Source organism: Vanellus vanellus (assembly GCF_965231255.1).
Source record: "Vanellus vanellus genome assembly, chromosome: 2".
Taxonomy (NCBI): Eukaryota; Metazoa; Chordata; class Aves; order Charadriiformes; family Charadriidae; genus Vanellus; species Vanellus vanellus.
The window spans coordinates 47,644,358-47,669,950 of NC_138906.1; the positions used below are offsets into that span (position 1 = coordinate 47,644,358).

General features: G+C 48.1%; 1 protein-coding gene across 2 annotated transcripts in view; it reads right to left on the bottom strand.

Annotated features, from left to right (window-relative positions):
* Positions 1-18,223: 18,223 nt before the first annotated feature.
* The window catches only part of RPL14 (ribosomal protein L14), a 291,729-nt gene continuing 284,359 nt past the window's right edge, over positions 18,224-25,593 (bottom strand). The window contains exons 1-6 of one of the 2 annotated variants that reach the window (XM_082478958.1): positions 21,576-21,665; positions 20,951-21,052; positions 20,246-20,340; positions 19,438-19,537; positions 18,997-19,050; positions 18,224-18,396 (exon numbers count right to left, since the gene is read on the bottom strand). In XM_082478958.1, coding sequence (XP_082335084.1) covers positions 18,247-18,396; positions 18,997-19,050; positions 19,438-19,537; positions 20,246-20,340; positions 20,951-21,052; positions 21,576-21,578 — 504 coding nt within the window. In that variant the 5' untranslated portion in view covers positions 21,579-21,665 and the 3' untranslated portion in view covers positions 18,224-18,246. Of the gene's footprint in view, positions 18,397-18,996; positions 19,051-19,437; positions 19,538-20,245; positions 20,341-20,950; positions 21,053-21,575; positions 21,666-25,593 lie in introns of those variants that run through there. The other variant, XM_082478959.1, reaches the window with a different exon arrangement.

A 25,593-nucleotide genomic window follows, 5' to 3' on the forward strand; every position in this document is an offset into this window, starting at 1 on the left:
CATCCGAAGAACCGTTTTGAACAAAATCTTCAGTCAGTGCTGGAAACTGCTCTCCGTAACGAGAAAATCCCAGCTAGTACATAACAGTGCTTTTCCCATTGCACTGGCTGGTTCCAGTTGAGTTACGGAACAAAGTACAGTTGAAACCCATGCTTGCAAAACCCCCCAGGAGTAGCCTACAAGAGCAGCAAGGCTTAATCCCAAACATCCTGTTCAGCATCTTTACAGAGGACTTGGGACAGGCGACAGAGGACACCATGGAGGAGATGGATGGCCATCACCTGGGTGGAGGACACCACGTTACAGGGTGCAGCTGATGCAGATGTGGGCAGAGCTGCTGCTTAGGGGGACCCAGAGAGGACACACACCACGTCCTGCACCTGGGATGGACTAAAGCCCTGCAGGGTACCGGCAGGGACTTGCTCCTCCTGTGATGACACTGTCCTTACCCCTAAATTGTGTAATTTTCACTGAGAAAAAATGAAAATTCTCCTTACTCCCACTGGGTAAATCTTTTGGCTTGCAGGAATTTAATATTCAGCTGAGTGAGGGATGGACAGGGTGCTTTTCATCCCGATGCTACGTACAGTGCAGCTCAGGACCCCTCTGGTTTAATCTCAGAAGTCAACACAAAGCGCCACAAAAATAAACGGTCTCCAGGATGCCATACTCATTTTGCGTAAAGCAAGCAAACTGAAAGCTTTCAGATGCCTCATCCTTCTCCTGCTTAAGTTCAGACACAGGGTTTTTACTACAGACTCTTGCACTTAGCTGGGTCTTCTGCTTCTTGGAGACACATCTCTGAAGAGACTGCTGGTTGTCTTTCAGGACCTGTCACCAAGCCGCATGGGTCTACTGCCATTTACATGTGTAAACACCTCCGTTACTTTTCACCACTGAAAGCCTTATATTAAGCAATATCAACCTGCACCCAAACCATCTGGGTCACCGCAGACCCGAAACAGCACCTCGTGTTCACAGGAGGCAGCGAGGATCTGGGCAGCCCCGAACGCACGACTGTCCTGCCAGCATCGCGGGGACAAGGGAGGTCCTCCTCAGCTTCCCTCCTCTCTGTCTGCTCATTCCTCTAACCCTCCCGCCTACCTGAGAGCAGCACAACCTAGAAACCCTGGCAGGGACCGCCAGGAGGGAGAGCAGCAGTTTCGGGCGACCGTTGCTCCCTCGCTCCCCCCGCCGCCGCGCAGGATCCCGCCAGGTTTCCCTTTTCCCCCCTCCCCTCGTCCCAGTTTCCCGACCAGCCTCTCGCGCTCAGCTCCAGAGGTTTTCGGAGCAGTTTTTTCCCATCTGCCTGCTGAAACAGCGAGAAAGGGGCCCCTTCCCCGGCGAAACAGATGTGGCTCGCCTTTGTGCAACATCTGTGCCTCACGCTCCCGCTCATTTTGAACAGTCTTGCCTTTGTTCGTGAGGGGTTGTGCAGGGGATGCTTTGGAGGAGGGCAGCAGCCCGCGGCCCGCAGGGCCGGACCTCTTCCCTTCGAGTCCCCCTCACAAACTGCCTCGAAACACCCGGGTTTCTCCCGATGGGAAACAATACGCTTTGTTCCCTACGGCATTCGGGAATCGACAGTCCTGCTCCTCAGCGCTTCGGTTCCAGTCGCGGCAAGTAGCTCACGCTAAGGATTCCTGTGGGATTCCCAGACCCGGGGGAAGTAAGAGCAGGAACTTGGGAGCCACCGCCGATCCCCTTCCTCACAGCCTCCCCCCACCCCAAACAGCTTCTCTCCCGGTGCCTCTGGGCCGCTCACCAGCTTCGGCTCAGCATCCCCAGTGGGGCCGCACCGCTTTGGCTCCTCTGCACACAGCCGCAGCGAAGAGCAGAAGCGCTAGAAAGCCACGTCTGATTCCTCCTGGGCTGCATTTAATAAGGGGAGGAACACGTTAAAATAAAACCAAATTTTATTTCCTTCTCACTCTCGATGAGTTTACCAATCCCACTGACGAGTGCCTGTAAAGCTGCTAACACTCTCTTGCACGTTTTGGCACCCAGTCCCGTTTTATTTCTTTTTCTGGGGGAGGGTGTCACGTCTTTTCTATATTTTGGAAAGGGGGGGGGGATTTTGGTCCACTTATATTCAGTTTTCATTTCTAGCTGGTGGACCAGCACCACGGAGGAGGAGCGTTTGCTCGGTGCCCGGCGGGGGCTCGCAAAACTCGCTTGCAGGGGTGCTGGCGTGGGGCAGCCCCAGACTCCCTCGTTGGCGCTTCAGCGGAGGTTGCCCAAGCCGGCCGGTTGGGTTTCCCCGAGCTGGCTGTCAGGTTTTTTTTCCCTTCCTGGAGAGCAGGAAAGCGCATTCGTGGGATTCCAAAGGGGAGGGAGGAGGAGGACAGCGGGGCCTTTCAGCCCCCTGCGGGTTGTCTTCAAAACAGAATTGTTCATACAAGCCCTGGCCTCAGTTGCAGAAAGGTAACCCCCTTTTCCTCCGTTTAAGGCATCCCGTTTTAAAGAGAGAAAAAAGGGGAAGAGAGCTGCTCGCTGCTTGGCTCTGAGTGCCGCCTGTGTCCCGCAGATCCCGTCCCAGGCAAAGCTGCCGGCAGCCACCCACTTCTGCCTGTCCCAGCGAACCCCATGGGGCGAGTGAGCGGAGCATACCCGGCAAGAGCACCGGTGCGACCTGGCTCCTAGAAAAAAAGAACTTTTCCTTCAGGGCAAGAGAAATAGCTGCAGGCGGACTGGAGTTATTGAGCATTTGAAACAGAAAAGGGAATTAGGGCGTTTGGCGTCTATGCCGGAGGATTAATAAAGTGTAAGCAGCCCCTCTTATTTAGACTGCCTCATACTAGGCGAACGACAGAGCAGTTGGAAATTACTTGCTGGCAGATCTTGAAACCAAAAGATAGAAGATGTTTCTGCAATGCAGTCATCCCCCAGCCCTCGCTGCTCCGGCAGGTCGGGCACGTACAGCGGCCGCATCCGACAAGCAGCCGGCCGTAAGCGCGCGCTCCCCACTGACAGCGAAGCTCACAGCTGGGATCTCTCTGGCTTTCTGCAAGTGGTCGGTCACCCTCCTGGTGATTCTGAAAGAAGTCAAAAATCTGCCTGAGCATTTCGCTTAGGGTTTTGCTGCAAATGAAGCAACAAGACGATCAGCTTAGGGGCACAGCCTGAATTTAATCCTCTTGACCGTCAGGCACTGCCCTGCCCACAGGTGAGCGGTGCCCAGAGCAAACATGGATTACGGGTGAAATCAAAGCAGCAAATACGTGAATTCACAAAGGGGAAAGGGTTGCAGAACCAGACCTTCGCTTGCCAAGGTAAAATGGAAATCCTGGCCAAAACTGAATACTCCGCTCTCGCAGGGGAGACCACACCAGGTACCTGGCACAGGCTATACGCTCTTTGAAAGGCTTCATAGTGAAGGTTCGTACAGGAAAGCGTTACTATGGACGGGAGGCTGGTGCGGGGAAAGCAGCCTTGCTTTTTTCTTTGACAGGGAGGAATTATTTCCAGCCCCAAAATGGGTGACAAAAGTCCCGGTCTTGTCTGGTTTTCCTGCTACCGAAGTTCATGCATTAAGAAACTCAAAACAGCCTGTGCAAATTGTAGGATGGAAACTATAAAGTACGACATCAGCATCCCCCGTACACACACACACACACACACACACACACTGGTGAAGGCTGACATGGCCCCACTGCCCCCAGAGTTGCTCTGACTCACATCCACGCTCTCGAGTACATAAAAACATTTCAGCAACACAAGTGACACCAAAGCACCAGCTTTTGGCAGCAGCTCATCCATCACGCGTGTTTGCAGTCCCTGCCCGACAAGAGCCTTGCAAGGGCTGAGACGGCAGAGCAGAGACGGAGCCCCCCCCTGCCCCGGCATGACTTCGCCCCCCATGTGAACCCCCCGGCGTGATGCCCCGGCTATCCCCCAATGGGACAACGGTGATGAGGAGCGGTGGGGACCCCATCCCAGCTCAGCTGGCTTGTGCTTGCTTAGATGGGTCTGGAAGTCGGTTTCCAGGGGCTGTCCCAAATTTGAGTGCCAAAACTAGACGACGTGAAAAATCACCCTAAGGTTTGAAATGTGCTGTGGGCGTGGGGGAATCTGCTGTTGCTGGGGAAGCATGCCGTTTCTCCTGAGGGAGGCATTTTCCCTTGCCAAATTGGCTGGTTTTGTGACTTTTTCCTGAAAGCGCGCTGCGCTTTGGGAGGATGAAAGGGAAAGAATGGAGGGGCTCCTTGTGCTCTCCAAACCTACCTGCACTTTGCTGCCTTTGCCCCACGCTCTTCGCCTGCCTGAAGCGATGCCAGCCAAGCTCTTAAAAAAGGTGGATTTCAGCCGAGGAAGCGTAATCACCTTGCGCTGCCTTTACAGGCAACCTTACAATCTGCTTTGTCCACCCCTGGTGATATTAAGGACAGACACATGCCGGAGCGGTTCTGTGCCTTGCTTGCCTCGCCATGTGCCAACCCTTCGAGGGGTCCCATTGGACTTGTCCCCAGGATGGAGACAGCCGGGACATGGCCTCACACCTCGTCCCATGGGGTTTGGTGTCCCTGAGCAGACCCGGTGTCGCTTCCCTTCACCAGCTCGACAAGGAGACCCTCAAATCCTACCATGTCTTGCAGTGGCGGCCGACGCGCTCCTCCTCGTGTGCTTCACTGCCCGCAGGCGATGCAGCACGGGGTCACTTCACTTCCATACGACACCAGGAACCCACACAAAATACAAAAATAAAATAAAATAAAATAAAATAGCAATGATAAAAATATCCTCCAGTACTAATCACAGCCGGGGGGCTGTCACCTGGGGGTGCCCCCCCATCATCTCCTCAATCCCTGCCGGCTGACTCTGCATTGCTGACTCCGGGGGCTGCCAGGTCCCTGCCACAATGTGCCGGTGGGCATCTCTGGTGTGTCCCCCCCTCCGGCGGGAGGACACCCTTCAAACTTCAGCTGCGAGTTTTCAAACTCTGCCTCATCCCAGACCCACCTCCCTGTGGGGAGGGGAGCGGAGAGGCTGGGAAGGGGGGAACGGGCATTTGAAGAGTCTCTTTTTCACAATAAAAGCCCTTCTTGCTGCTTTTTTTTTTTTTTTTTTTTTTTTTTTTAATACCAAGGGCTGATTTAAGCCAGGAGGCACAGGTAAAGGAGGCTGAAGACACAATTGCTCCTACCAAGCCCGTTTGCTGCTGGTTACCCTGGTGCTGGACAAGCAGAGGGACAGGCAGAGCCCCCGGGACCGTGTCAGCCCCAGAGCAGGGAAAGCGAAGCCCAGCGCTGCTCACGGGTGCCCGAGAAAACGCTCTTTGCAGTTTTTTATTACCGTTGCTTTGCCTTTCAGAAACAGCCCAGCAAAGAGCTGTGCCACATCAGTGCCTGGAGCGGACACAGCCCTGAGAGAAGATTTCTTATCCGCTTAAAAAGCACTAATGCGTTAAAACCATTTTTAGGGTGCTCAGGCGCCCCTGCTTTTCCAAGGTACCCGGGGCACCCACTGCCTGCAGGCAGCCAGGAGAGGGGTGACCCCCGGGGAGGGGAAGAGGAGGGGGGGGCAGAGGAGGGAGACCCTTGCAGCACCCACCAGCACCGCATGGCAGGTCTGCGGCACGGGGAGCGCTGCAGCTCTGCCCATTGTAGGCTGCATCCTAAAGGCCATTTCCCCAGGCCCCAGGGAGGAGGAGGAGGAGGCTGGAGACATCGCTTTGGAGCAAACACGTGTCACCAGCCCTCCAGGGCACGCAGGCAGCTGCCAGGCTGCAAAGCATTTATTATTTTTTTTCCTCCATATAACTTTCCCCTTCCGGCCCTGGGCTATGGCCAAGCAAAACCCATCAGTCCCCGCATCGTGTCAGGAGATGCCGTCACCTGCCCCAGCGCTGTGCTGTCTCCAGCCCCCGCCAGCCCGGCGTGGGGACAGGAGGAAAAACTGTCTCAGTTAGGGGGGTGGAGGGGTTCAGCTTTTCAACCTGTACAACGGCCTCAGCCAGGAAACTGTAAGTCAAATGATCAACATTATTCTTTACTGATCATTTTTAAAAGTCAAAAAAAGGCACAGTAGAAACTATTGTGAGGGACGCTGAAGACATGATGGTCTAAAAAGAGGATGAGGCTGAGGGAAACTGGGACAAGTGACTTGACCAAGGTAGCACAGGAGGGCAGTGGCAGAGCCCAGGAAGCAGCTCCTGTGTCCCTGAGCCCCACTCCAGCTCACTGACCCTGACTCTGCGTTGCCAGGGGACTGTATCCTGGGCTGCGTCAGAAGAAGTGTGGTCAGCAGGTCAAGGGAGGTGATTCTTCCCCTTTACTCTGCTCTGGTAAGATCCCACCTGGAGTAACCACGTCCAGCTCTGGAGCCCTCAACATAGGAAAGATGTGGACCTGTTGGAGTGGGTCCAGAGGAGGGCCACAAAAATGATCAGAGGGCTGGAGCAGCTCTCCTATGAAGACAGGTTGAGAGAGGTAGGGTTCTTCAAGGCTCTGGGGAGACCTCATAGCAGCCTTCCAGTACCTAAAGGGGGTCTGGAAAGATGGAGAAGAACTCTTTATTAAGGAGTGTAGCAATAGGACGAGGGATAGGTTTTAAACTGAAAGAGGGTAGATTTAGACTAGATATCAGGAAGAAACTCTTTACTGTGAGGGTGGTGAGGCACTGGAACAGGTTGCCCAGAGAAGTTGTGAATGCCCCATCCCTGGAGGTGTTCAAGACCAGGCTGGCTGGGGCTTCAGCAGTCTGATCTCGGCTTCAGCACACCCCCCTCCACGCAAGCCTTGGGTGGGAGAAAGGGGTACGGGAACCAAGCCCTGGGCCCCCTCATTGCTGCCGCCGAGCTCGCTGACCCCCCGGCTGTCCCAGGCATTGCAGCGTTGGACTGACATGTTGCAACAGTTTCCTTGAGGGCAGTCCCCTGGGGCAGCTGATAACCTAATATTTCCAATATAATTAGTAATATTAGGAAATTAGCAATAACCTGGTATTAGCCTCGGCGCAGACACGGGCACACCGCAGCCGAGCGCTGGAGGAGGGATCCGCAGGGCTCCCGAGGCTCAATCCTGTGCGTCACGACTCGCCGGTGGCACCTCATTTCGGAAGCATTTGCTTTCATCTCCCTTTCTTAATTTTGAAATCATTCAATTTATATGCAATTTTCTGTCAAAATGATCCCTGTCGGTGCAGCGGCACTGCGAGCCTTGACTGACAGGCCAAGCGCTCCGGCTGGTCTCTCCGGATTGCCTCTCCGTACAAATAACCCTTTAAAATGCACGCCTGACATTTGAGGAATTTGCCATCAGAAACAGGCGTGGATGGCTGCCGTGGGAGGCAGACTTAAGGGATCAGCGGCCAAACCGCTGTGATAAATCCACTGAGCCTCAAAACAAATGCTCCGATCTTGGCATTTTGAAATTTTAATTTTATTTCCCACCCCCCACCCCGCTTTCCTCTGGAGAAGCTTTTTAATGATGTTCACAGTGCAAAAATCAGATTAAAAAGGCAGAGAGACCGGAGAACCAAGTGTGTTATGAACCCCCATTTCCTGAGGATGCCCAGGAGGTCCCCCCAAATCCACAGGGCCATTGCTACCTTCTACCTCATCTGGGTAGTCCCAAACCCATCCGCACAGTCCCGGCCCCCATCGGTAGCGTCCCTGCTACTTCGTTCTGGAAAATCAGTGACTACAGGTAGAGTGGAAACTGCTTTTCTTCTCTCTCTTTTTTCTTTTCTGTCCCCTGACCACTTCTGCTTACGTTCTCCCAGCCGTGCCTACAGCTCGAAACGGAGCTTGCTCACTCGCTCACATGCAGATTTCCCTGAGTTTTCCCTGATTTTAGCTGAGGCCGGTCCTTTGATCAGACAGATGCCACCTCTGCAGGACGAGGGATGGTCCCCACTCCAAGAAACTCCCATGCGGTGTAGGCAGCAAAGGGAGACAGAGGAAAGCAGGGAGGTGGCACTGCCACCAGCTTACAGGCAAAATACAACCTCCAAAGCCCTACCGTTTCCAATATCAAAGATGTCCGGAGCCTGCTCCCTCTCACCTCAGACTGAGGGAGGCAAGAGGAAAAGCTGTTTTGCCCCTGTTGCAGGGCACGGGGCAGAAGCAAGGGGGGGTCCCCTGAGGCTCACGCTACACCATACGGACATTTTCTTAATTTGCTGGTATCACTGGGCAGATCCGGCTTAGCCATGAAATAGGAGAGCTGAGACCTTTAGTAACCCTGAGGGAAAAGCAGAAACGGGACAGAGCCCAAAGGAAACTGATGGAGAGCAAAGGCAGCCATGGGTGTTGTGTACCCGCAGCAGCACAGGGACCTCTGTGCCCCCCAAAATGCCACCACTATAGACATTAGCAAAGACTTCTGGTATAACCCTGCCTCTATTTCATAGACTGACTTACCTTTCCCCTTGCTTGTCCTAATAAAGAAATACCTGTTGCAGAAGAATGGAAATAGGCTGGTTGATTTTTTTTTTTTCCTCAGAAATATTTTTTTTCAGTCTTTTTCTACCCCTGCGGACCTGTATTCATTTCTCCCTTGGGAACTAAAGAGAGGCAGCGGAGAGGGGACAGATTTCAAGAGCTGGCAAGGAACAGAAAGCTGTTCTGCCTTTAAGAAAGTAAAGTTGAAGACTTTTATTCTCCCTTTTAGGAAAGTGTGAGGCTCTAATGGGTTTGAGGGACTATGAATATGACTTTCCACATACGCTAAAATAATTATAAGCTTGAATGGATCTCTGAGACCCAGACCCTACCCAGATAAATCACTGCCTATCAACCACTGATTACAAACGAGCTGCTCAGAGAGCCTTCAAATTTCTCTTCCCCCCATGCTGTCCCTTATATCTGTTGGTGATGGGCCTCGACACTTTACTAAAGAACAGGCTATAGAGGAAACCCTGATACTTCAGCCTTCCTTTGCCGCAGCTGTGAAAAACAATGGAAATGAAGGTTATAGGGATCAAGCTGAATGGGGAGAGAGATGGGCTCCTGCTCAGTGCTGTGAGTCTGGGTCTGGTGCTGGGACCCAGAAGATGCTGAGAAGCAGATAAGCTGCAAAATTGAGTTTTGCATCTGGTTTTGGAGCGTGGCACGTACCTGTCCCCCACTTCCCCAGCCACTGTACCTAAACGGGACAAGCCCCGAGTCCCTAATGTAGAGAAAATGCTGGGCGGGGGTGATTTCTTTCAAAGCGTTGTGTGTGGGAACAGACTCTTGTGTCTCAGGTTTTCCTAATTATTCACATGGAAATAAGCCCACCCAGGTCACTTATGGAACACACTGAATTTTCATAAATACTGTGAAGAAGCTGCACACCCCCAATCCAATAATTAGAGTAAATTAATGCTGCCAGGATGGTTTTGTCACCGTTTTTCTGACTCAAGACAAAAGGCAGGGGGTCACATCCTGAAGGGAGAGAAATCCTTTATAAGCAATGTTTAAGATGCCAGAGAAAACAGTAACATCTGCAGAGGAACCACGCGTTCCCTGAGTGCGCAGGCTTTATGCCTCCCACAAATACCTATTGTATCCTCCTTGCTATCATGACTCAAATGCAAGTATATGGAGGAAGGGACAAAGAGTTATTAAGTCCTTCAGAGGTGATTACTCATTCCTCCGGCTTACATTTTAGATAAACACTAGAAACTCTGGATCTCTTGTCAGACCGCAGCATTGTTTTTGCAGGACACAAACTGTGACAATTCAAATGAGTTAGGGTTTTCTTTTCATTTTTTTAATTTCTCAGGGCTATTTTTAAAGCTCTCCCATCTTCAGCCAGAAATAGTTCTTACCACCCATGTCCCATGTCCGAGACATTTACTGCGTTATTAGAGAAGCAACCATTTCCTACCCTGGTCTGCCAAGAAAAAGCAGCTTTTGTGATCGCCCCACACTCCCAAGGGTCTGTTGGCCTCTGTTCTCCACCAGCCTTTGGAAATGACTGAACTTCAGTCTCCTGTGGGAGCAGACAGTGGCTGAGAGCCCACCTACCGGTGCAGCACGACATGGGTGCCCCATATGACACCCATCCCCTGGGGTTCCCTCCCTCCCAGCAGCTGCTACTGCAGCTCGAACTTTGATGCGGAGTTTCTACCCGTAGCTCATACTCGACACCTCTGTCCTCTTCAGAGTACATCCTTCCCAAGGCAAAGACACACACCCCCCTCAATGCAAGCCTTAATTTTTCTTCCACTCTTTCTCCTTTCTAGATACAACCCCCAGCACTCAGATGAATCAGAAACAACATTTTCTTGGACCATGACCATGTAAATTGGGGGATTCAAATCTCTGTTGTTTACTATCCCCCTAATCCCGCACCATCTGCAAACTTGACTAGCAAATAAATGCGTGTGTGTCTGTGTATCCTTAACTTGATCATTGTTTAAAAATACTGGATGTTGGATGAAGAACAATTCCAGCCCCCAGTGTAAAAAAGCTTTAGCACCGATGTCTCATTTTGAGATGTGTTGTTGAGACAGTTTCTCATATAATATGTAAAGCAGTCCCTCTAAATGACACCATATTCAAAATCAAAATGGCATATGGTGCTGCGCCCGTTGCCTTGGAGACACCCAAACGTGCCCTGCCAGCACAGACGCCGTGGTCTCCTCAGGAAGGCAATGAGTTTGTCTGACCATGAAACCACATTAGCTGTGCACTTTTCGCTCCTCGCTCCTTGACGAAGACTTTGTTCAGCCGTCCACCTGTGCTACCACATTCATAGAAGGTGGCAAGGAAAAGCCACAGACAAGCTTGGGAAAACTCCACTGGAAACTGTGCGTAGCATCACAGAAAAAAAAGAAATCCTGGACAGTTGCAAAATTACTTCTTAAATTATTTGGGCTTAGAGGGGCTAAGAATTAGCGTTGGTGGCTCAGAGAGCTGCTCGGCTCATTCCCTTGGCCGGGAGTTGAGCGGGAGTTGTCCCAGCTCATCTTACTCAGGAGGTGCTTTGGGAGAGGCGAGGAGATGCGGTGGGGCTCTGCGGGGGACAGCCCAGCTCCTCCCCGCCTGCTCTCACCCCTCGCAGGCAGGGCCAGAGCCAACACAGGTTTTCCTGCACCATCCACAGCTCCACAGGGGGCTTAAAGCTCCAGTCGGACGACTTTTAGGGAGCCTGAAAGGGAGCGCGGATGGCGCCAGGCAGGAGCACAGAGCGGGGCTGCCTGCGATTCACGTTAGCGTGCAACTGGTGCGGTTTCCATGGGTGCCGCGCGCCCTGGCTCCCGGCAGAGCGTGATGGCAGCTCTCTCCGAGACCTCGCCAGAGACAGAAAATTCGCTTCCTACCTCTGTGCGTGAACAGAGCAGGTGCTGGGGACAGAGCCTGCCCTCCTGGATTCATGGCGGATGCGCCGGTGTCCCAAGCCCTGCCTGGCATCGAGCTAAAATACGGCTTCATTTCCCTCAGAGCGTCTCAGCACATGTCCAGCTCTAACCTGCGGGATCAGGCAGAAACAAGAAAAAAAAAAAAAAATGAACACAAGCTGATGTACAGAACATTTCTCCCCTCAGAAAAGAGTGAGAAAACAAGACAGAAGCAATCTGTTTCTTTTCCTGGAAGGAGTTATTGGCATATGCTTGAGTTGGGTCCACAAAGACGCTGTATTGGCTGTTTATATACCTTTGCATTAGGGAAAGTCCTCTGTCACTGCGACGGTAGGACGGGAGAAAATGTATGCATTAACATATGGAGTAATCAGGCAGTATTTAATCCAAAAGCTTTGAATTGTGGCTGCTGAAAATAGGGCCTGACCAACATATGGGCTCATGAATCTTTCCTGACAGCCCTGCAGTTACAGAAGCAAAAAGTGGAGCCTCCTGGTTATAAATTGGTCATGAATAAATTTAGGCTGACAATTAGAAAGTTTCTAATAATCGGAGGAATTAAGTTCTGGGAACTTTCAGACAGGAGAGGGAGTGGGCAGGGAACTTCTGTCGCACCCCCGTGGAGCAGTATAGGAGAGGAGAGGAGAAATCTTGAATGCTTGGGGCATTTGTCCAGTCCACGCACCCAGGGATTGCTTTGTATCATCTCCTAATGATACAAAGCAATAGCCCTGGAGCTGAGCTCCTCTCAGTCTTTGAGTAGCAACAAGCCCCAGATGGCCAGAAAGAAAGGTCAGATTGTCGGGGGCTATCCTGCTCCAGGCTGTAGGTTCCGTTCCAAGGACCATAAGGACACCAAATTTCCTGCCTGAGCAGTGATCCCAGGGCTGTTGGCAGTGCCTGTGACCCTGGGCGCTCTCATCCTGTGGCATGGCATTGGGACTTCCTTCTGCTCCCAATCTCAAATTTGCTATAGGATGCTAGAGAGCGTTTGGCACCATGCAGCACGTGGATGCTTTTAAGTCTCCTGGTGGAATAACTGTCCTATGACACAACTGCTCACGTTGACACTTAATGGCGGCTCTGATGGTCCTTCAAATACCAAGTCATGGCACTCTGAATGAGGACACATTGTAACTCACCTCCTTTCCATGGACTCCTCTGTGAAATAACGTTTTCCCACCTTCATCTCCAAGCTTACAGCTGGCAAGGATGCCTGCCATGCGGCGTGATGGGGCTGAATAGTAGCTCCTGTCTCAAACACTGGTTAGTCCTCATAGTAGGAGACTGGGTTTAAAACACTAAATAGCAGTTTTCTACACAGTGGCAGTGAGTTTCTGGAACGTGTCACCACAGGACTGTGGAGGGAGGTAGCGTGAGCAGACTGAAAAGACTGAACAAATTCCCAGACAGTAGGTCTAAAAGAGATACTAAGGGGAATGGGCAGGGGTGTATCCTCTAGCACCCCTAATCCTGCTATTGTAAATGCTGGGGAACTGCAACAGGAAGGACCACACGTGCATCCTCTCCCTACACAGCATCTGCCATCAGCAGCATCAAAGACCAAGGCTGGGGTTAGATGGACCACTGGTCTAACCCAGCAGAGCACTGCTTATGCCCCCAACTGGGCTGCCAGCAGAGCCTCATGTAGTTCGGTGCCAATGAGAAAGGTCAGTGCAGCCACAACCAAGTGGCTATTTCTACCTGTCAACTCATTTGTGCACACCTTTGCCTTCTGAAGAGCAACCCAAAACCACATGGTGAGCAGGGAGGACTGGAAAGAGCAAAGGCAGACAGAGGACCACACCACTGTGCCATGACAGGGACCATGCCCCTTGGCATGGTTGGAGAAGCACATCAACCCCGACATCTCGTGGAGCCTATCCCTTGGATGCCTGCCTCCCACTCAAGCAGGACTGTGGCACCGCCAGCAGAGGCCAGGCATATCCGCTGCGTGAACACCGTTCCTTCCAAGGTCACGTTCAGGTGGCTGGCAGTCGAGGCAGCCTGTTCACATCTGGGACGGGGACCTACATGCATCACCAACAGCAGCAGCTTGCCAGCCTCCCCCTGGACCTTGAAAAATGCTTCAAGCAACCAGAGCAAAAATGATGCCACTTTCAGCTAGTCAGACTTGATTTACATCATTATGCCATAAACTCTCTGATTTTTTTTTCCATTATCCACAGAGACTTCCAGGATGAGCTAAGTCTCACATGTCCAATGCGAATGAGACAAGCAGTAGAAATAAAAGATAAACAACGACAACAACAAAATCTCTTTAAAGTTATACAGGGGGTCCAGGAAGGAAAAAGGAAAGGAAAAAGCCTGCAAGCCTGTTTTTCATCCTTTCTTTAGATCACCTTTATGCAGCATCTGACTGCAATAACACAGCTAGAAATAGCCCCTTCTTTTGTTTGACGGCTTTTGTAAATATGAGGTTCAAACGGTGGCTCCAAAAAGTCTTGGCTGCTGAGTTATTATTGTGAAAAACATTCAGATGTTGTGCCCTCCCACTGGGTGTCCTTAGGTAAAGCTCCAGCTGATCTCAAAGAAAATATTCTTTCATGCAATTTAAATATGAATTCTGTTACTTTTTCAAAGCATCTACCATTTTCATCAAAGCAGAGCTTCCTGATGAGATCCTGCCACATAAACCTTTCGCAGCGGCACAGTGCCCCGAAACACCACTTGCGCTCCGCAAGCAGCCCAAAAAACAGACGCGAGGGAAGAGCTCAGCTCTGCCGAGAGCCGCGATGAGCTGGCCAGGGCCTCTCCTCACGGTACGCAAGGAGTGATGCCCCTCAAACAGCTACAGACCAAAATAGCCTGAAAAATACCCACCTACCAGGAAACCACTGGGGAAATGTTAAAAAGCACTTCCCCTGTAACAAGAACTAGGTCAATGCAACTTATGCAGGAGGAAGTGGCTCTGCGCTGGTGGCAACGGCATAATTTCTAGGCTGGTAATCAGCACAAATGGCTGACAGCAGGTGGAAGACTTCTCTAATTGGGATGCACATAGTGGTTTGAAAGTCTTTTGGGGGAGGAGGGAGGGTTTGCTATGAAGACTTACCTGGAGAGCACTCAGACTGGTTTCTGATCACTCAAAGTAAGGTGAGGGAAAAATACCCGACTCTTCGTTTATTTAAAACAAGGATATGACACAGGGGTCAGCTGCACAAAGGGAAGGTTGGGCCAAATTCCCACTCAAGGACACAATGAACTGGAGGTTATCCAAGAACGGCATCCAAGAATGAAGCCTGTTCAGGGAAAAGGAGAGGGTGTGGGGACATCACAAGTTTCCACAGGGCCACTGCCCAGTTTAGGTTCTTCAGCAAAACTAAGGATGCTGTGCTTAACCAGGTGAAAGCAGATCTTTCTGCTTCAGAGAAGGAAAGCCCAGTATAAACTCGAAGTACCTGAGTGCGACAATAGCATATGCAACTTCAAGTTCAAAACAACATTAGAAACTATTTCCGAATAAATAAAAAAAAATACAGAAATTATAAAAAGAACCAAAAGCTGAAGACGTGAAGACCTGAAATGAGTAGAGCCTAAGCCATCCCTGTAATTTGCTCCACTTACCACTTCTTGCTTGTAAGCTGTACTTACTCATAAACCAATAATGCCGTGAATAGAAATTAGCACCTTTTCATCTCAATGAAAGGCAGGCACCTGGAATTCTCAGAGACACCTTCTTAACGTGGGCAGGGGGAAAGGAGAGAAACCCACAGGGCTGAAAACATTTAACAGGCACCACACGTGAAAGGAGACAAAACAAACAGGGAATCCAGCTGTAAACTGGACCAGACCCACCACAGGTCCACGGTCAGCATCAGTGGTGCAGACATAGTTCAGAACTGACAGCATTATCTACTGTTATCATACAGGTAACTACAAGACCAAATAATTTGAAAATATCATGGCCCTCACTGAGCAAACCTCGACTGAAGCACAGTTTGAACATTAGTATTTAAAAACCAGGAAGATCAGTAAATCCAGAGATTCCTCTTCCAGGTCTATTGCATCTCAAAAAAAATTGAACCACATTCAGATGCCAAAACCAGGATCACGCATGTTTAGACAAGAACCAAGAGCATTTAAATATAGCCCTTTTTTTTTTTTTTTTTTTAAAGAAATATATATCACCAGCAAATCACTTGGGCCAGAACTGCAGTTGGTTCACAGTAACAGCAGATTTTACACCTTTTAACTACAGATTCCACTAAGGGGTCCAATCCTACTGCTGTAATTGCTTGTGTCTCCCAGACTTTGCAGCACAGAGATTAGGTCTGCATGTCCCTACTGTTGCTATAAGTTTAGGAAGTACAGCAGTATCTGCTGATCTCGGGAGCGAACGGGACAGGGTGCATTCCCCTCTCTGCCCTCAGCAAGCCCCCTACATGTTCGGCATGAAATCAGCAGAGAAAATAAACACTGGGACTTCACTTAACATTTTTTCTAAAGAGCAGATCCAATTTCTTCACAGTCAGCCCCACAAAGTGAATTAAAGAAGTATATCCTTAGTCTAGCAAAGCACATCTTAGTCAGCTATAAAGGCAAAATAAAGAATTGGATAAGCGTGTCCATTGTTCTTCAATATTTGTGCCGTGCCCTTTGTTTGGCACTGTTCTTCGCACGGAGAGGCAGCGCAGGCGCCTGGTTTGGATGAGCCTCAAGAACAGCCTTGTAAAGAGCTAACGTCGCCATCGCGTGGTAACTTTCAGAAACAAAACTTCCGTAGTTTTCTGTATCCCAGTAATTTGAAAAACCGGGACAAACCATCTCAGATGGCACAGCTCTCACGGACTGAAAGGAAGGTGCACTACCGACAGGATACAGAGCTGCAGAAGGTTTCAGAGAGGTGTCGTGAGTTGGAAAAAGGAGTACCAGATGCTGCTCACGCGGAACGTGCTGCCAGAAAGACAGCACAGGTACCAAAGATGGGTACATTGCATTATGTCCCTTCTCCCCTTTCCCTCCAAATTGTAAAAAAAAAAAAATAAAAAATAAAAAAAAAATGGTACTTTCACAGAAGCAGCTGATGGCAGACATGGTGTTACAGAACCACGTTTTCTCCTAAGACACATAACATGCTCTTGCCCTAACAGTGTCTTAATCTTTAATATCCATCTCCCCCAGTCCATCTCTTTCGATGGCGGGGCACTAGGGCTGACACAGGTAGACAGGCAGCCCTCCCTCCCTCCAGGCACATTATAAAGTTCCTGTTAAGGCAAATGCCAGCTGCAAGGCAGCTTGACGGGGTACAGCACACTTCCCATCATCAAAACGTTTCAGATACCTCAGTAGCTGACGAGTAGTAGCGGTGGGAATGAGAACACTGGACCACTTGCTGTAGTCATAGCCAAAGTTATTCCTTGGAAGCAAGTACCTTTAAAAACGAGGAAATGTAGAAAAAGCATTTGGGAGCTCATTATGATTGAAGGCACATCTATTTTCTCTACAGGCACTTTTACCAATTTTTTGCCAGTCTTATGTAACTGAGCTTAACAGTACCACATAAAAAACCTGAAAGAACCCTAAGGAAAAACTCTTTCACCTTAAAGAACCTCCAGGTTGATATACCTTTCAAGTCACTTTCACATTAAAGAGTTGCAGAGTAGGTGGATTTAATCACTTAAAAATCCAATTTAAACTCAAGATCTCCAGATGCTTGAACATGGGTTTTAATCCCAGTTTGCATCGTTTCTGATTTTTTTCCCTGTAGCTGTTACATTCATTCCTATCAACCATGTGCCTGAACTCAATTTCCAAAGCCATACAAATAGCTCAAGACAACACTATACAGTTTTAAGGGTTTGAGCATACCTAATTCTCAAAAATTTAAGTGTTTGAGATGCCTAATTCTGGCTAAAATAAGCAACATTAGCTATGTAACTACTTAAAAGCACATGCTTATCAGTGTACTTAACAATATATTTAAGTCTTACAACCTTTGTTTTTTTAAAATATATATTCTCCCTCCCCCATTTTATATGACTGTAAAAATAATTTTCTTTTCAATTACAAGAGACCTCAGACTTTCACAATTTTTTCATTCAATACGAAGAAAACATATCCCCTGCCAACAAATTGCATAGGAGAAAACACAGGAAAATATGTATGCTGACGTTCAGAGATACATAAACGCTATTTTATAGTGCAAAGACTAAATCAAGCACTTCAGTGTTTCAGATGGATTGAGTAATAATTTTTAGGTCATGTCCCTTTTTACTTAAAGGTTTTGATTAAAGAGCAGGAATTATATGCCGTATAGTTTAAGGAACTGCAATTAGGCTCAGGTCACGACATAAACTTTTTCAACTTTAAACATTCTGAAAAGCGAGCATGCTTAAACAGAACTCACCAATTTCCATCTTGTTAACACGTCCCTCATTATTGTAACTGCACTTACAGGGCAACTGGGTTATTAGACGCTTCTTTTACAAAATATGGATTAATTTAAAGCGTTTGAAGAGTAATCCGTCAGTCTTTCAAACACTGACGTACTTACAGTCTAACCAGAACACATACTTTCAGTTTATGCCTTAATTTATACAGAAAAATTAGTGTAACTGATTATTTTCTCATCTTTCACACCTAAGACTGTGCAAGTAATTCTGTTCATTCCCAACCATTTCAATAGCAGACTGCTCTAAAATGTCAGGATCCAACCTACTTCAAATAATTGGGTATGCAAATATTTCAACTGTCATTGCGTATCGAGTACTGCGTGGTCTGTATGGTCACCTTCAGAGAACGTGACAAAAAAACACACCTGCGTGTTCCAGGGAAACATTAGAACCCAACACTTCGACATTAACAAATGAGACAGACAACAATTCTTGGTTAGAAGCAAAAGTGAACTTATGATTACAATTCAACTCAGATGTTTAACCATTTGTTAAAGAATCAGAACAGGGACACCAAGTCATACATAACTAGAAGTTCATTTTATTTCTGCGCCTTCTGTGCCTTCTGCACCTTCGCCGACTTCGGCGCCTTCTCTACCTTCTCTGGCTTCTCTGATTTCTCTGGCTTCTTGCCTTTTTTAGAAGCCATCCTCTGGAGCTTCTTCATTTCATGCTTGATGATCCGGTTTCTCTGTAAAAAAGGAAAATGTTTACTATTCATCAGAATGAAAACAGCAACAGCTCATAAATATTATGAAATAATATCTATGAATTATTTTGATATATTTCATAAATATTTATTAAATATTATGGATTTCAATTCTAAGCTTTCGTATTCTGCCCTTTTTGATAATCACCCTTTGCTAAACCATTATATTTATATTATAGAGTCAAAAGATTTACCATATATTTAAAACTGTTATGATCTACCAAGTGGACAACATCATTCTGGCTGGTAACTTTGGCATGCCAATGTTTCGTGTGTAACGACTTCCGTTACAGAATTAAATACTCATAGTAACTCATCAAGAATATCTGATTTCATCAGCAGGTAACTCCTTCCTCAGCGCTAACTCAGAGGACTGACACACAGATCACATGGTTCAAGTTTGATCAACTACTGAAGAGAAAGTGGTGGCCAAAGAAGCATGAAAAATTCAAGGCATTCATAGACTTTGTATCATTCTAACCTAAGCCAGCTATAAGAGTAACACTACTAACATCTGTATGTGACTCTGAAGTGAAAGCTACAAGCATTAACCCCCAAAAGAAGTGACACTCAAACACTTACCATCTTCTTTGCTTTCATAACCTTGTAGCGATCGAAGTCAGTCATTTTGGCTTTCTGTTTGAAAAGAATCAGTCGTGAAGCTCTGATACATACATACATATGCCAAGTAGTAAAACTCAGTGTTTCAAAGCATTCCATAAGTAACTCTGATCATCTCTAAATTAGGCTTAGCTGCATATCTGGAACTAGTTCACTATTTAAGGCCTTTGCTGGGAATTGATGACGCACAAAATAGGTGGTTATAGAAATGACTGAACAAAACCACCTTTACTGTTAAAATACAAGAAGTTGCAGCTGATCGGTAGCAAATTTTTAAAATCTATGCCTTATCTATGTTTAATATTAGCCTGCAATTGAAAATATATAGTTTATTAGACTTCACCTAATTTTAATAAGCAGAAGCAGTACAACAAGCATTATTCATCCACTGGAAAACTGTACCTTTTCTCGGGCTTCGATCTTCTTTGCCCATCTTGTTGCTGCCCATTTTTCATTTATATTTTCCTTCTCCCAGGCAAGTCGCACACACTTCTGACGGGCACTGCATTAGAACAGTCACATAATTATATTCACAGTCTTTATAAGAAAAGATTCTCTCTGATGCTGTCCCACCAAATTTCATAAAGGGAAGACCACCCTTCTACATTACTTCAGACACTTTAAGTCAATGCCACACACATCTCTGTAGCCTAATTAACATTTTGTTGTACAAATGCTTTGCTGGGACTGAACAGAGGTGCGACTCCAAGAAGCATACTCATGCACTATTCCTAGCACTGCTTCAGAATCAGAAAGTCAGCGATTTTTGTTTCTAAATTACAGAAACTCATACAGTAACTAAGCTAAAGAGAACAGAATGAGTTCAGCCTCCTGCAACTCCACTGCGAGCAGGGAACATATTTAATTTCCGAAGGAGACCTAAACAGTAGTAAAAGCAGAACTGCACAGTATTTACTGCAACTGCTTCCCCACACACCATCGACCCCACCACTAACTGCAAGTTGTCTGGACTAGCCTACTACTTCCTTTGCAACTGAACGGCGGTTATCAGCCAATATTGATAACAAAAACTTGGATGTATTTAATTGTGATAACAAGGTCTGCCAAATTTTTATTGTGCACACATGTCAATTCATTGACTAAATGTTGTATGAACTTTAGCAAGCATCAGATCACACAATTTAGGCATCAAATGACAAAATTACAGCATGATTTTTTACACAGGTAAAAAAAAATGCAAACAACTGACCTGTGTGGGAACTTGAGAACGAAGTCAGTCAGCTGCATGCACTTGAAGGGCATAGCCTGCCTTCTGACACCACTGCAGGGGCCATCAACTAGTGCCTGAAAAAGGAAAACAAACACGGGGGTTTTGCAGCTGTTTTCCCATCACACTTTAGACAGAAGCTTCCTCATAATGCATAAACAGTATCTCGACAACAACAGTCCAAGACTGAAATAAGTGTGACACAGACAAAACCCAAGATTGACAAGCACGTACACAGCCCAAGCTTTACAGAAAGAATTTTAAGGGCTCATCTATGTCTTTCAAAAAGAAAAACAAACAACTTTAAAACCACACAGAACTAAGATGACATACTTTATCTTTTTTTTTTTTCCCCTAGCTTTCTAAGGAACATTAGGTGAAAAAGAGTCCTCTAGCCCAAACATTTTCTTTAAACATACATTAATACCATCCCATTCATAAGTTTTAGAGTCCAACATCACTTGTCCACTTCTACTACTAGGAAACACAGCAGAGAGGGGAATATATCACTTGCCAGTAAAAAAAAGATTGCTACTGAAAATTTGAAATACAACACCTGTTGAATACCATTTTTTTGGCCAATTGCTTAAACCTATTCACAGTAAGTTTCCTTTAAAATTGATACACTTCGTGCACAAGCTTCTGTGAAGGTGGGAAGAAAACAAAGGTAGAGCACTCATAGCTTACCCTATTTTGGTCAATAACATCCACGATGGCCACCAGCTTGCCAGCATGCGGCCCGAAGGAAATGAAGGCAACCCTGCCAATCTCGACGAAGCGTTTGAACACCTGGGAGCAGCAAGAATTGTAAGGAAAAAGGCGGTAATACAGCCCAGGCCATTGCCAGATTCAAGGTTCTCACTGCCTTTGTAGCCGGTTCCCAAGTTTCGAACTGCACTAAATCCCTTCAGCTTGAGCTAAAGGCCCACGGTGAGGCCCACCACTACTTCTTCCCGGTCCCGGTCCCGGCCCCGCGTGGAGGCCGCAGGCAGGCGGAGAGGAGAAGCGCCGAACCCCGCGGGCCGCAAAAAGCCAGGAGCGGCCGCGCCGGTTCCGGCCATGCCACGCGCTGTCCCTCCCTGCCCGGCCACCATCGGCGCCCGCCCAACGGCCGCACGCGGGGCCCGCTCCCAGCCCAGCACGCCTGAGGCGGCCTTAGCCTTTCCCCTTCCCCCCCCCCACCGCCGCCCTGTCCCCTCCCGCCGCCACGGCCGAGTCGGGCGCAGAGAGACACACGTGGGACGGCACAGGCAGGACGGGGGGGGACACCCCCGGGGCGGTGGGGAAAGGAGGCCCCGGCGCCCGCACGTACCATGATGGCCGCCCGCGAGCAGAAAGGGAGAGGCGGAGCCGGCGGCGGCCGGAAACCGCCCCCCGCGCGCCGCCACTGCGCATGCGCCACTAAACCCGACACCGCCAATACGCATGCGCGCGGCGGGGAGGGGTTGTGGGCTTGCTCCTGGACGCGCATGCGTGGTGGGTGCGGCGGGGCGTGGTCTGGCCTGAGGACCGTGTGGGCAGCGCGCGCGTGCGCGGGGCGGGGCGGTGGCGGGTAAGGGGGAGCGGGGCTTCCCTCTGGCCAGTCCCGCTCGCTCGAACCAGCGAGCTGCGAATGCTCCCCGAGCTTGTGGATGGGGGGTGAGGACAGTCTCCGTGCTTCGAGCCGGCGCCGTGGACCGCGGGCAAGGGACCGGTTTTTGGTTCCAGCTGCCGTGAGAAGGTGTCGTGGTGTCAGGGGGATACGGGAGAGGAGCGCAGGGCCGGAGGCCGTGTCCGTGCTGAGGGAAGGATGGTCGTGTGTGAGCTCAGGGGAAAGCTGGTAGAGCGAAGCCAACACGCTCTGACTCATTTTGTTAAAATTGCCCTTCTCGAAAGGCAGAAGGTTTTAATGGGGAGTAAAAAAACACCGCAGCGTTGCACGTGTCACGGTGCAGAACTGGCCCTGACTTGCAAGAGTAGCTTGGCATAGGTAAGGCGGTGCTCTGGGTACAACAGAACACACAAATATGGGCTTGGGAAGGAGACGGGAGAAGTACACGTTCAGAACAAGCTTCAGGAGGGGGTAAACCCGGCGTTATAATTCAGCCCAGTAGGTGATGCCACCTGACGGTGAAAAGTTCGTGGTTCGAAAACAAGCAGAATCATAGACTGGTTTAGGTTGGAAGGAACCTTAAAGATCATCGAGTTCAACCCCCCTGCCATGGGCAGGGACTCCTCCCACTAGACCAGGTTGCTCAAAGCCCCATCCAGCCTGGCCTTGAACACCTCCAGGGATGGGGCATCCACAGCTTCCCTGGGCAGCCTGGTCCAGTGCCTCACCACCCTCAGAGTAAAGAATTTCTTCCTAATATCTAATCTACAGAAGAGCAACAATAATCGACTCTGCGATGGTACAGAGGGACAGGTAGCAGCGCTCCATATGCAGTAGTCGAGCATGTGGCCTGTGCTGTTCGTGGCATGGCACGTCCTGCTGTGACTGGCAGGCGGCGTGGCAGCCCTGCCATCACTGAGGCACAGGCATGCTGCCAGACAAATGTGTTGGTTCTGTTCTCGTGCCATGTTCTCTCCCAGCTCCAGAGGTGAGTGCAGGGTGGCTCTGATTTCGTTGATCAGTACCTGTTGGCACACGAACAGCAGATCAGCAGTTCAACAGAGTGAATGCACAGCGCAAACTCTCTGCAGTGCACACAAGGACAGACCTTTCCGGCCTCGAGCAGAGCGGCAGAGACGGCGTGGGCTGGCTTCGATGGGCATGCATCAAGTTACTGACATGCCTGCGGGTTGCATTTTGCAGGATTTTTGCTCGCAGAAACGTCAGCCGAAACATTTGGTATGAGAAGAGGAGCTTTGAGAATAGTAAAGTGTAAGCAAAACGTCCTGCAGAGCACTGCTGGGAAATAGATCTGACCTTCAGCAGTGGAGCAAAAGATCCCAATTTAGGTGCCTAAAGCATGGTGTTTATTGTTTGTACAGTTTTGCTTTTATAATCAAAAACTGCAAGTAAAAAACACACTTAAGCCATTTTAAGTGGTGTATGCAAGTGCCCAGGGAATGGACATTAAAAGGTTAATGAGCACTTAATTCCAGGTATTTTTGAAGGTCCTATCCAGAATACCATTACAGCAATATTATTTTACTGTGCTTTACAATAGTGACATATTAATACCTATATTAAATCAGTTATTTTTAAACATGTTGTAGGTCAAGTCAGTAGAAGGCAATGGCTTTTGGTTCTTCCTATCTTTTTTCATTTTCTTCATTTGATCTAATGTTACTTTCTAGTACTACTTAAGAGGAAGGAAAGGAGGTTACCTAAAATCTTGGCCTTTTTAAGGACCTTTGCATGTTTTATGGCAGAGATATTCAAATGTCAGTAGTGACTGCATTGATGACTCGCTGAGGATGAGGGTTGCATTTGTTCTACGTAACTAACTTGCCTGCATGCACTTCTGCCTCTGTTATGGCAGCGAACCTGAAAGAAGCACTAGAAAGTGTTGGTCTCCCCGAGGGAAATGTTAACAGTGTTTAAAAGTAGAAGTTGTTTATATGTGTTTATGTGTGCTGTGTATATAGAAAAACAAAAAATCTGAGAACTGGTTTGGTTCTAACCATCAGGGTTTCCTTGCTGAGAATATGGATTCTGGAGATAATGAGCACTGTCCATTCCAGAATCTTGCAAGATCAGTTTCACAGCATGCAAATTTGCATCCCCCAGGAAAGCATTTCAGAGATTTCCTATCCCTCCGATAAGAATAACTTGTCTACCAGGATGAAGATACTGGTATTGGGGGGGGGGAAGTACATTTGGCTTAGCTTTTCACAAATTAATTTTATTAATCTTCATAAGCAGGCAGTAAAAAGTACAAAAAGATAAATAACCTATAGCTTGTACACATTCCCAAATTCTATTGACTTCACTGGCTCTCCCAGAGACCAGTTCTAGATGACAAGATGATGTTACACCAGTGGCTCTGGTTCTGGCTCACGCTCAGGGGAGGATTTAGCTCGGGTGACTGAAGCAATCACCATCCTCACTGCCTCACCTCCCTTCCAGAAGCAACCTCTGCAGCCAAGGGTAGCCAAGCTGCTGCCTGTCCGAGCTCTGGGGTTTTTTTACTGTAACGCTGAACTGTAGCTGTGGTGCTGGCCTGGAAGAAGCTGTAAGCTATGGCGGTGCAGCTGCCTGGCTGGAAGTTCAGTACTTCCAGCTTTCCCAGCTGAAACTGACAGGAGATATAAGACTGAGCAGGTGGGTATCCTGGTGGTACAGGAGGGAGCTTATACACATAGGGAGAAGAGGGAACTACTAAAAAAGGAAAACAGAAGGTGATTCACGGAGGGAGGGCATTCTTTGATCAGATATTGGTTCTATCCAAGTACACCTGGAAGTCAAAACAATTTTTGAACAAAGTTACTCATTCTTTAGCTGCCAACTCTAAGGAGATTAACTTCCAAGCATGTTCCATTTATGGAAAACCACGTCTGAATGGCCCTGCGATTCACAAACAAAGCAAAGCAGAGGTTTCGTAGGCAAGTAATATTCCAGAATTCCATTTTCCACAGAAATTTGGCAACTGAAGAAAACATTTTAATGCTGTCATCCAACTGCTTTTTTTTTTTTTTTTTAACCCTTAACTGCAGTTCCAGGTCCATCACACAAAAGATAAAGCTTTTGTCTCATGCCAACCTCTGTAATGTCCATGCATCCTGAAGTAAATTTTATGTTTTGTCAGATGTAACTTGAGTGCCACAGAGCACTTCATCATCTTCTAAAACCTTCTGCCTTATTTTAAGTACTGCTACTCCAGTAAGACTGACAGGACATAGTATACCAACAGAGAAGGGACAAAGCCCTCACTGCTGATCCTCTTGAAAAATCACTAACTTTTTTTATCTTTTTTTTTTTCCATTTAAAAACTTATTTAGTTCTTTTCAAATCATCTATCAGCCTGAGAAAAACAAAACAAAACCCCAACCCCACAACGAAACCTGAAAGTAAGAAGGTGATACAGAAACAAAAGACAAATTGAAAATATTATTCATGGGTAAAAATACTGGTCACTGTTCTCCTACCTCACAACCTGATCAATACAGGGAATAGATGAAGTTGGGTTAGAAAACACATTACATGCCATTAGAATTCATAATCCAATGTTAACTTTTGAGTGTATGCATCAACAAGTAGATCTCTTACATGCAAGACACCCCTGTGGAAACCACTACTCAGGTGGCCTCACAGGTTTCAGCTTTTTAACAATAGATGTTGAGTACGATCATCTCCTTTTTAGTTTTCACTTTCTCACGCTGGAAAACCCTGTGTATGAAATGAG